Source organism: Staurois parvus, unplaced genomic scaffold (genome assembly GCF_062004578.1).
Source record: "Staurois parvus isolate SC_StPar_1 unplaced genomic scaffold, SC_StPar_1.0 ptg001095l, whole genome shotgun sequence".
Taxonomy (NCBI): domain Eukaryota; kingdom Metazoa; phylum Chordata; class Amphibia; order Anura; family Ranidae; genus Staurois; species Staurois parvus.
The window spans coordinates 1,384,826-1,397,595 of NW_028318891.1; the positions used below are offsets into that span (position 1 = coordinate 1,384,826).

Consider the following 12,770-nt stretch of genomic DNA (forward strand, 5'->3'; position numbering starts at 1 on the left):
TGTAAAACATGGCGGAGGGAGCATCATGGTTTGGGGCTGCTTTGCTGCGTCAGGGCCTGGACAGATTGTTGTCATTGATGGGAAAATGAATTTCAGAGTTTATCAAGACATTTTGCAGGAAAACGTACAACCATCTGTCCGCCAACTGAAGCTCCGCAGAGGATGGGTGATGCAACAGGACAATGACCCAAAGCATACAAGTAATTCAACAAAACAATGGCTGCAACAGCACAGAATACGCCTTCTGGAGTGGCCCAGTCAGAGTCCTGACCTCAACCCGATTGAAATGCTGTGGCATGACCTTAAGAGAGCGATTCACACCAGACATCCCAAGAATATTGCTACACTGAAACAGTTTTGTGAAGAGGAGTGGTCCAAAATTACTCCAGATCGTTGTGCAGGTCTGATCTGCAACTACAGGAAACGTTTGGGTGAGGTTATTGCTGCCAAAGGAGGGTCAACCAGTTATTAAGTCCAAAGGTTCATACACTTTTTCCTCCCTGCACTGTGAATGTTTACATGTTATGTGCAATTAAACCATGGCAACATCTAATGTTTGTGTAGTATTATGTTCAGCAGACTGTGTTTTTCTGTTGTTGTGACTTAGATGACGTTCAGAGCACATTTTATGCCCACTTCATGTAAAACTCCACGTAATCCCAAGGGGTTCACATACTTTTTCTTGCAACTGTACATCTGACATTCTCACCTACTCTACATATTCTGTGTGTCAAGTATACTGGTTTCCATATTTTGTTTGTACACCAAATAGTGATGAGTTCAGGCATGTTCAGATCCCAATCCAACCCCACCTGAGTGAGCCCACTAGAAAGTTGTTGCCTATACTGGGCCAATCATCTGATGCCAAAGCATGCCCCGCAGCTGCACATATACATATACATATATGGGTGTGTACACATGCGGTTGCGGAGCAATAAATGCTTCGGCTGATTATGTTTGACTCAGGACAGTGACAGCTTCCTGGCTTAGCAGACTTGCTAAAATGGCTTCAGAATAGGATCTGAACATGCCTGAGCTCATCCTTAGTCACCATAATGTGTGTGTGCGGTGTGCTGGTAATGCCAGTGTTCAGTGTCCTGTTCACTAATCTGCTTGTTTTGTGGTATTTGGGTCCCCATACTGTGTGTGCAGTGTGCTGGTTTCTGTACTGCATGTGTACAGAGCCCTGTTCTCCATAGTGTGTACCAGTCTCTGTGATGTGTGTGTGTCTGTTGGTCTCTGTACTCTGTGTGTGCAATGTCCTGGTCTCTATGTTGTGTTTGTGATGTGCTGGTCTCTGTACTGTATATGTGCTATGTTTGTACTGTGTGCGCTGTGCCCTGGTCTCCATACTGTGTGTGGTGTGCTGGTGTCTGTACTGCATGTGTGTACATATTGTTTTAAATACAGTGTAGGGGTAGATATTGTAGTTGCGTTTACAGTCTAGGGGTAGGTACTTCTAAATACAGTGTAGCGCTAGGCAGTTCTATATACATTGTACAGGTAGGCAGTTCTAGGTGCTTTGTAGTAACAGATTATTCACTTTATATTGTATCTCTTCTACAGAGAAGCCAGTAAGATGATGCCTCAGGTGGGGACCATTCATGGGAACCATACAGCAAAAATTGCCCAGAGGTCTCTAGACAGCAACAGGAGCCAATCAGGAGCAGCCAGCTGGGCTATGGTGAGCAAATGATTTCCCAGAATCCCCCAGCAGCAGAGGGGTATAATGATGAAGGAACATCTGGTTTTCCTGCACTAAAGTATACATTGAGTCCTTACCCACCAGTCCCTAAGTGTAGAGGAGGCAGTGTCCAGGGACATGACTGAACACCTGACAATGTCAACACAGCTCAAACTCATTGTGATACTGCTGTATATAGATCTGATATAACTGAGAAAATGTTCTGTTTACAATGAATTTATTGCATCAACAGCCCTTCCACTGTACCTAAAACCCCCTTTGTTCCAACATTGTACCCCAACCTACCCCCCCCCCCATTACCCTCTATTGTGCCCCAATCTCCTACTCTCTACTGTACCCTAAATATCCCACTGTCCCTCTACTGGACCCCAATTCCTCCTCTTTGTACCACATTCCCTCCTTCAATTATACCCCAGTCCCCCTTCTGTACCTTTTTTGTACCTCAAGTCCCCCTCTATCCTTGTACCATAATCCCATTCTGTTATACCTCAATCTTCTCTGCCTATGTGTTGTACCCCAGTCCTCTTCTGTTGTAACCCAATGCCCTATGTTTGTTTTTTGTTTTCCTTTTTTACATGAATCCCCTCTGTCCTACTCCACTTTCCTCCCAGGCCTTTTCTGGTACTCTGCTCCCCTCCCCACTCTCTGTGACTTTCTACCGTTTCTCAATTTTCTCTCTGCCCCTACAGTATCTCAACAAATTTAACACAGCTGCTCCCAACATTAACGAGTCACATGACACCGGGGAGGGGAAAATGGCTAATTGAGCCCAATTTGGACATTTTCACTTAGGGGTGTACTCACTATTGTTGCCAGCAGTTTAGACATTAATGGCTGTGTGTTAGTGTAAATTTGCTGTCCCCTCAAAATAACTCGCTATACAAGCTGTACACTCACTACGTCATATTGTAGCAAAGTGTCATTTCTTCAGTGTTGTCACATGAAAAGATAGAATCAAATATTTACAAAAATGTGAGGGGTGTACTCACTTCTGTGAGATACTGTATATTATACTCCAATCCCCCTCTCTACTGTAACCCCCAGTCACCCTTATCTTTCTCCACTGTATTTCAGTTCTCCCTTGTGATCCTCCCTACTGTATGTCCCCCTTTGTATTGTATCCCATTTTACCCCTGTTTCACTGTATCCTCAGTCTCCCCCCTTTGACCCTTTCTACTGTACCCCATCTTCTTTCTTCCCCTTTGTTTCTTTTTACTTTACGTCTAGTCCCTTCTCTGTCACTCTCTCCTGTTCCTAGACCCTTTCTCCTCTATCTCCCTCTACGGTACCCCAAGTCTCTCTTTACTGTACCATGCCACCATTCTTCTCTACTATAGCCCCCCGTTCCCCCCCCATGGGCCTCTCTACTGTACCCCTAGTCCCCCCCTCTCTCCCTCTTTACTATATCCCCATCCTCTGTAAGCTATGTTGCATCAAGCCCAGGCTGCGGTCATAACCACCTACAAGGTGGCTATAAACATGCTCTGTGTCTGGTGTTGGTGTCTCAGCCATATCTGCTGTAATTGTGCCTTAATGTGTTTCTTTACAATTTAATGTTATGAGGTCCTCCAATCTCACTCTTTACTAGTAATCTTTGAACATTATTGTGTGTATTTAAAATCTTTTATGGCGCAGTTTTGGAGACCCCAGCAGGTGGTAAGCACAATTTATAGTGGATGTATGTTGTATAGTGGGAGGAGCCACATTTTTTTAGATCCCATTACTACGGCACCATTTCTGCACCCCGATGGAAGCTGCAGACCAGTGCAACAATGTGTTTAACAAGTGTCAAGTCCTATATGAATGATGCGTAATAATCCATTAAACCTTATTTGGGTTTCCATACTTTCTGCAGGATACGAGTTTCACTGGGCTGGAGAAGGAATTTGAGAAGATCAGTCTGAAGGCAGAATCTTGTAGAGTGATATCTTTGGTTTGTACCATGTTTCTGTGTTGTAGCTTTATACAGAAAGAGCAGCATACTGACACTGTACAACGCGCAATCACTACCCACAGCCTATGGATAATGGCCTATGGTCACATAACCTGGCCTGCCAATACAGACAGCCTCTCCCACACACAGATATGTATGAACTGTGACACACAGCCTCTCCCACAAACAGATACAGTACTGTGCAAAAACTTTAGACACGTGTGAAGAAAAGGTGTAAATTAAAAATGCTTTCAAAAATATAAATTTTAGTTTATTTTTATCAATGTACAAAATGCAAAGTGAGCAAACGGAACAAAAATGCTGTAAAATAAAAATGCTCTCAAAAATATATATGGTATATTAATTGTTTATTTTTATCAATTTACAAAATGCAAAGTGAGAAAACAGAACAAAATGTAAATTTAAAATATTTGGTGTGACTACAGTTTGGCTTTAAACCAGCATCAGTTCTTACTTTGTACACTTTGCAAACTTGCACAAAGTAAGCGACTTTTTAGGATTAGTCAGGTGTATGATTAAACAATTATACCAAACGGGTGCCAATGATCATCAGTTTCATATGTACTGTAAGTGGAAACACAGTCATTACCTGAAACAGAAACAGCTGTGTAGGAGGCTTAAAACTGGGTGTAACACAGACAAACTCTGCTACTAAGGTGAGGTTGTGGAAGACCGTTTCATTTCACAGGTCATACACCATGGCAAATCTGAGCACAACAACAAGACACACGTTAGTTATACTTCATCAGCAAGGTCTCTCCTAAGCAAATGAAGAGACACAAAGAAACAGGCAATGCTGAGTAGCGAGGCACATACATGCAGCAGTCGGCCAAGGAAACTTAATGCAGAAGATGAAAAACACATCATGCTTATTTTCCTTCGACACGGAAGATGTCCAACAGTGCCATCAGCAAATAACTGGCAGAAACCAGTGAGACCCAGATACACCCATCTACTGTCTGGAGAAACCTGTCCAGAAGTAGTTTTCATGGAAGAATTGCAGCCAAAAAGCCATGGCTCTGACATGGCTCTAAGTGACTCAAATATGCATAAAAGCATGGTGGAGGTTCCTTGCAAGTTTAGGGCTGCATTTCTGCAAAAGCAGTTGGAGATTTGGTCAGGATCAAAGGTGTCCTCAATGCTGAGAAGTACGGACAGATACTGTACCATGATGGGAGGCATGTGACTGGTCCCAAATTCATTCTGCAGCAGGACAATGACCCCAAACATACAGCCAATGTCATTAAGAACGATCTTCAGCTTAAAGAACAAAGGAGCCCTGGAAGTGATGTTTTGGCCCCCACAGAGGGTGATCTCAATATTGAGTTTGTCTGGGAATACATCAAGAGGCAAAAGGATCAGATGCAGCCTACATCCACAGATCTGTGGTTAGTTCTCCAAGATGTTTGGAACAACCTACCTGTAGTTTACCTTCAAAAACTGTGTGCAAGTTTACCTAGAAGAATTGATGCTGTTTTGAAGACGAAGGGTGGTCACATCAAATATTGATTTGATTTGGATTTCTGAAAGCATTCTTTATTTACAGCATTTTATCACACCTGCCTAAAACGTTTGCACCATAGTGAATGTATGAACAAACAGCCTCCGAATGAATATGAAGACCTGCACTGCCAACACACACAATCCCTCCCACACGGATATGTATGAAGGGTCACTGCCACTTCATACAACCCCTTTCACACAGATATAGATGAAGGGTCACATGACCTGCACTGTCACTACAGACAGCCCCTTCTACACATGGATTTACTATATGTGAAGGGTCACATGACCCGCTTTGACATCGCAAACAGCCCTTGTGTCATATTTGAAGATTCATATGATACCTCATACACACATGCCCCTGCACTCACTATGGCATTCAAAAAGCACCATGTAATAGTGAACCCCATTTGATACATGTGTGGAGTCAGAACCTTCCCTCCCTCACATTAAGCCTCATCTAGTATACTAGTGCGGGCTCAGTACATGGGCCTGCCATGATCAGTGCTGTACATAGACCTAGTTCGGGATCTAAAAGACTAACACATTATGAGCTTTGGAACTCTAAATGTCCACAACAGTCTGACCATAGAGAAGACAGATGTTCTATGTAATATGTGTACATATCGTTTGACCTCATGGCCCTCCAACCATTTTGGGTGGAAAATGTCACCTTATCAGAACCAGTATACATGGTTTATTACCTTGCTTCCCTCCCTGTTACTGCTTGAACAGGGACCTGTGCACATTTAATATACCTAGCCTATCTTGATTGATATTCCCTATGTGTCATATGTGCATGGCACATGGGCTTGTTTATAGTTGGACAATTTGTATTGGTTACTGTACATCATGTAGTTGGTGTGTCACCGTTGTGTTCTTCACAGGAGCTTTGTGTGTCTATGACTCAGCAGCTGGCGGCCATCATTATTCTACAGCTGGAAGGCAAATCCCAGATCAGCCGAATCCAGGTAGGAAAAAACATTCACCAAAACTCGGACCCACCTGTATTCCATCTTTAATGTGGCTGCGTGTAGGAATAGATATTCACCAAATCTTTGTCCCAGCCCCCATACCTGTACAGTGTAATTAATGTGGTTGTGTCATGTGCAGGACTCAGTATGGGAATTCTTTAGGAAGCGCTACATCCGAGAAGACATCAGTTGTCGAGGATTAGAGGACTACCTGTGTGCATTGAAGCGGTACTCCCCAGATAGTCAGGTCAGTGTTTAGGGTTCACATTGGTCTGGGAGGAATTGGAAGAATGGGGATAGGATCTGAAAGCTCTGGTGTCTCTGCCTGCAGGTACTGCGTCTGCTGGAATCAATACTGACACATGATCTGGATCCTTCCATACTGTGCTATGTCCTCCTCCATACAGACTCCCTTCAGGTATCTCCACTCTCAGATATGGGCCACTTCCAGCTCTTTCTGCAACAGAACTACCAGCTCCTAGAGGTGAATCCACAGAGCCAGCATTTGGTCAATGTTTGCGCTTCTCTCTCTCCACTGCATCATTCTACGTTATGCTAAACAGTTCTGTCTCTTGTCTAATGGAGCTCATGTAGAACTCTCTGTGTTATCCATACTAACTAACCACTTCCACCTTTTATGTATGAGAACAATTTAGAAAACTATGTATGTAACGGAACTGGACCCCGTCTGCACTTGGGTATTTCCATTAAACTTCCGCTTCCCCGTCCGAACACCATCTACGGACACCACCGCTGACCATAGAAGACTAGACGACACTAGTCTTGGAAGGAGACCAGGAAATAGACCACTTTTTTTAACACAGTTACAAGATATATACAGTCAAGGGAACAATTCCCCCCTCCCTGCATAATGACACAGGGCGGGGCAAACCACATCTAGCAACAAGAGACACATCAGCAGACACCCCCCCCCCCCCCCCACCAAGCCAATACACAAACACATACATCCCATAATAGTTTGCTCCCAAGCAAGACACACAATAGAACAATGGGATGCAACCACATGGCGTTAAACAATTCACAAGCCCCCACCCCACCTATACATGTCTATACAATATTAGGACATATCACCCTGCACCCCTAACAGGCACAGGGTGACTTACACATAAGAGGGATATGGGGAGCTGAGACAGGGGTCTCCCCACCTCTCCAAAGTGAGCTGTGTTCCTTGGGCCCCCCACCCAAAGTGACTCCCGTCACATATCTCCCCTTTCCGCAGGAGACTAACGCAGGAGGAAACCCCAGACGGGTGGACTCTGAAGTTAGTCTGAACTTCCAGTCCCCCAATGCCAGGACCCACACAGTACCTCAAGAAAATTGTCCCACACAAAGCATTACTCACCCAGCCAACCTCTGCCTCTCTTGTAGAACATACCCGCCGCTGTGGAGAAGTATGGACTGGTCCTTCTCCCTGAAGTCCTCTCAGCTGCTGGAGAGAAGACAGGGTGGCTGGGGCAAATCCATCATGCTGTTGGGGATCTGGGCCGACTGCTCAGCATCCCTGGGGTATCCAGGTGGTGACTGTAGTCTCATCCACTTTGACTTCGTGGACATCCCCCAGTGTTCGTAAAGTAAGGCTGACATCCTCCTGTCCCAATGCCAGAACCTTTTCTGGGGTTGTGTCAGTGGAGACCGAAGTCCCATCCACAGACATCAGCTCAAGCTGCAGTTGTGAGGTGCCGATTGCATCCTCTTCCTGTAGCTCCTGCGGTGCTGATTGTTGTGGGCAGAGGTCAACAACGCCATGCCCTGATGCCAGCTCTTCTGCTGGAGGCGCGCCGGCTGGTTCCTCCTCAGCAGAAAAGTCAATCAAATCCCCAGTACCTGGAACTGGTGTTTGGGGATAGGGGTTCACCGTCTCCTGTCCGTGGACCCCGGAAGATGTTACCAGTGCTGGACAGAGTTCAGCAATGTTTGGCCCTGTTGCCAGCTCTTCTGCTGGAGGCTCATCAGGTTTTTTTTCCTCAGCAGAGAAGTCTATCAAATTCCCAGCCTCTGGAACTGGTGTCTGGGGATAGGGGTTCACCATCTCCTGTCCATGGAACCCAGAAGATGTTACCAGTGCTGGGCAGAGGCTAGCAGAGCTCTGGCCTTTTGTCAGCACTTCAGGTTTGGGGACGGCAAACTCTGGAATTTCCACTGCCGATTCTTGTGCATGCTGCTAAACATGTTTTAGCAGTTGCCTGTATGCCCTTTCCAGATCCTGTTCTTTCATCAGTAGGTATTCCAGATCTGGTTCAAGCTCTGAGACCCCTGTGAGACGAAACATAGCCTCTATGTCTTCTCGCAGGTCCTCAAGGGTAGGTTCTCCTTCATCGCCAAACACAAAATGATTTGTAAGGCTCTCCCACAGCAATCCAGGGCCACCAAAGTCATATCACTCCGGAGAGCATTCTGTTGTCACCCCTAAATATTTCTGCTCTGCATACCATTGCAGAGCCCGATATCGGTTGTCCAGCTATATCTCCTGCTGGACCAACCTGTCCAACTCAGTCACCCACTGCTCCTGGGGTCGCTCTCCCAGGAATGGCATCCATAACTTCCGATGGTCCCTGGCCCGTTCCCCCGGGGTTGGATAGCACTTGCCCTTGTACATACCAGCAACCTGGAAGGCTCCACTCCAAAGTAACTCCCGAATCCGCTGCCTGAGCTCCAGGTACTCATCCACAGACACAGTCCTGGGGTATGTTGCAAGAACGATCCGCAGCAGCCCTGGGAACTCGGATGCCAAGTCCATATCTCCACTGGGGTGACCGACATCTCCTTTCCTGATCTTGAATCCCGGTGGTGGTTTGGACGTGTTCACAGCTTTGAAGCACAATCCCACCACTTGCCACCAATGTAACGGAACCGGACCCCTTCTGCACTTGGGTATTTCCATTAAACTCCTGTCCGAACACCGTCCACGGACACCACCGCTGACCATACAAGACTAGACAACACCAGTCTTGGAAGGAAACCAGAGAATAGACTACTTTATTTTAACACAGATACAAGATATATACATTCAAGGGAACAATTCCCCCCTCCCTGCATAATGACACAGGGCGGGGCAAACCACATCTAGCAACAAGAGACACATCAGCAGACACCCCCCACCAAGCCAATACACAAGCACATACATCACATAATAGTTTGCTCCCAAGCAAGACACACAATAGAACAATGGGATGCAACCACATGGCGTTAAACAATCCACAACCCCCCACCCCACCTATACATGTCTACACAATATTAGGACATATCACCCTGCACCCCTAACAGGCACAGGTTGACTTACACATGAAAGGGATATGGGAAGCTCAGACAGGGGTCTCCCCACCTCTCCAAAGTGAGCTGTGTTCCATGGGCCCCCCACCCAAAGTGACTCCCATCACAATGTATGAATGTGGAACCTTTGAACGCTATGCCCACCTTTTATAGCAAACATACTAAATGCACCCATATTTGCAGAAAAAAAGTGAATCGCGGGTGTTAGGTTACTACAGACTCTTCTTCCAGCTCTATGTTCATACTGAGACTTTCAGCTGGAGAGCTAGAGGAAGTGTCAGTGCACTGAGTGTAGTGATTACCATACTCTTGTTCCATTGAGAACTATAAGTCCGCCTGCTGTAGTGGCAGATGGAAATTGTAGTTCATTCATTCATTCACAGATCCCTGTGAATGAATGATGCAGTCTGTGTGCTGAGCCCTGCACAGTTGTGCGGATTTCAAAAGTGACAACTTGTGCAGGGAAGAACCGCACATGCTGTTAGACGGTCATGGCCAAAAATATTGGCACCAGTTATCAGATATTGCACCACTTCGCCCAGAAAACTGTTGCAATTACAAATGTTTAGGCATTCTCGTGTTTATTTATTTTGTTTTTATTGGTATGACATAATAAAGTGGAGAAACAAAAAGCCATATCTGACACATTCCACGCAAATACCAAAAATGGACTGGACAAAATTATTGGCACCTTCCCAAAATTGTCAGAAATATTTGCATTCCAAGTTTGTGATGCACCTGTAATTAAAAATTATACTCCCCTGTATCAGTTAACAGGTGCTGACAATATAGAAATCACACCGGCAACCAGTTAAAATAGTGAAAAATTGACTCAGCCTGTCTGTTGTGTGTCTCTTCGTGCCACATGGAGCATGCAAAAGAGGAAGAGCAGCAAAGAATTGTCTGAGGATTTGAGAACAGAAGTTGTGGAAAGCATGCACAATCTCAAGGTTACAAGTCCACCTTTAACGTTCCTGTGCCCACTGTGCGGAACATTGTCAAGAGATTTAAAACCCTTGGCACTGTAGATAATTTCCCTGGAACGAGGACGAAAGACAAAAATTGATCAAAGATTGCAACTAAGAATTGTTCAAGCTGACCTTCATACAGGGTACAACTGAGTTAGCTTGCACTATAAGTCACCATCTGAATGAATAGGGACGTTATGCTAGGAGACCCAGGAGGACCCCACTGCTGACACAGAAATATTAAAAAAGAAAGCCAGATTGGAGTTTGCCAAAACTTACCTGAGGAAGCCAAAATCCTTTTGGGAGAATGCGTTGGAGAGACAAAACAAAATTACAGCTTTTTGGTAAAGCCCATCATTCTACTGTCTTCAGAAAAGGAAATGAGGCCTTTAAAGAAAAGAATACAGTCCCTACAGTCAAACATGGTGCAGGATCACTGATTTTGTGGAGTTGCTTTGCTGCTTCAGGCACTGGATGTCTTGACCATGTGCATGGAATCTAAAGACTACCAAAGAATTCTGTGGTGCAATGTGGGTCCAGTGTCAGAAAGTTGGATTTCTGTCAGAGGTCATGGGTCTTACAGCAGGACAATGACCATAAGCACACGTCAAAAAGCACCCAGAAATGGTTTGAGGCTCTGTTCACACCAATGCATTTTTTAGTGCTTTTTGCAGAAACGCACTACAGTCCATTTAACATGGTTTCCTATGGTACATGTTCACATCTATGCTTTTTTGAGCTGCTGTATTTTTGGAAAAGGTCCACGACTTTTTTAAAAGCAGTGTTTTTGCTAGAAAAGAGTCAACGGAGAAGCTGCTGAAATGCATGGTAGTGTGCTTTTGCCGCGTTTTGTATTTTTATTCTGCCCAGCAACAAAAAAATTCCACTGTAACAAAAAAAAAAAAGAGTGTGGACAAAACGCTGTAAAAAAAAAACCGTAGAAAAATGCAAAATAAACTGCAAAAAGCACTGGAGAAAGCATCAAACGCAAAATGCATACACAGTTGTGTTCAAAATAATAGCAGTGTGTTGAAAAAAGTGAATAAAGCTCAAAATCCTTCTAATAGTTTTTATTTCCATACACACAAATGCATTGGGAACACTGCACATTCTATTCCAAATCAAAACATGAAGAAAAATATATCAAATTTGTGTTGTTCCTCTAAAAAAAATTGAAGAAAAGTGAATATTAGACTGTTCAAAAAAATAGCAGTGTTTGTATTCTTCTTTACAAACTCAAACATTCACTATATAAACTGAAAAATGTTTGAAGATTTTGCTTTCCTTTGAATCACTTAATGAATATTTGGTTGTATAAGCACTGTTTCTGAGAACTGCTGTACATCTGTGTTGCATGGAGTCAACCAACTTCTGGCCCCTGTGATCAGGTATTCCAGCCCAGGATGATTGGACTACATTCCACAGTTCTTCTCTATTTCTTGGTTTTGCCTCAAACTGCATTTTTGATGTCACCCCACAAGTTTTCTATTGGATTAAGATTCGGGTATTGGACTGGCCACTCCATAACATCAATCTTGTTGGTCTGGAACCAAGATGTTGCACGTTTACTGGTGTGTTTGGGGTCGTTGTCTTGTTGGAACACCCATTTCAAGGGCATTTCCTCTTCAGCATAAGGCAGCATGACCTCTTCAAGTATTCTGATGTATTCAAACTGATCCATGATCCCTGGTATGCGATAAATAGGCCCAACACCGTAGTATGAGAAACATCCCCATATCATGATGCTTGCACCACCATGCTTCACTGTCTTCACAGTGTACTGTGGCTTGAATTCAGTGTTTGGGGGTCGTCTGACAAACTGTCTCTGGCCACTAGACCCAAAAAGAACAATCTTACTTTCATCAGTCCACAAAATGTTGCGCCATTTCTCTTTAGGCCAGTCAATGTGCTCTTTGGCAAATTGTAACCTCTTCAGCACGTCTTTTTTTCAACAGTGGGACTTTGCGGGGGCTTCTTGCAGATAGCTTGGCTTCACTTAGGCGTCTTCTAATTGTAACAGTACTCACAGGGAACTTTAGACCTTCTTTGATCTTCCTGGAGTTGATTGTTGGCTGAGTCCTTGCCATTTTGGCTATTCTTCTATCATTTGAATGGTAGTTTTTGCCATTTTAAAGCATTTGCGATCATTTTAGCTGAGCAGCCTATCATTTTCTGCACTTCTTTATATGTTTTCCCCTCTCCAATCAACTTTTTAATCAATGTACGCTGTTCTTCTGAACAATGTCTGGAACGACCCATTTTCCTCAGAATTTCAGAGAGAAATGCACTGTAACCAGCATGTACGACATTTGCTGCCTTCCTTGCTTAAATAAGGGCAATAATTGCCACCTGTTTTTCAAAGAATGAATGACCTC

General features: G+C 44.3%; 1 protein-coding gene across 1 annotated transcript in view; it reads left to right on the forward strand.

Moving 5' to 3' along the window:
- Nucleotides 1–12,770, forward strand: part of LOC149440306 (uncharacterized) — a 142,565-nt gene that overhangs the window by 120,553 nt on the left and 9,242 nt on the right. Inside the window, exons 14-18 of the mRNA XM_089658798.1 lie at nt 1,567–1,684; nt 3,561–3,638; nt 6,050–6,133; nt 6,276–6,383; nt 6,468–6,620. Of these exons, the coding sequence (XP_089514924.1) occupies nt 1,567–1,684; nt 3,561–3,638; nt 6,050–6,133; nt 6,276–6,383; nt 6,468–6,620 (541 nt within the window). The remainder of the gene's footprint in view (nt 1–1,566; nt 1,685–3,560; nt 3,639–6,049; nt 6,134–6,275; nt 6,384–6,467; nt 6,621–12,770) is intronic.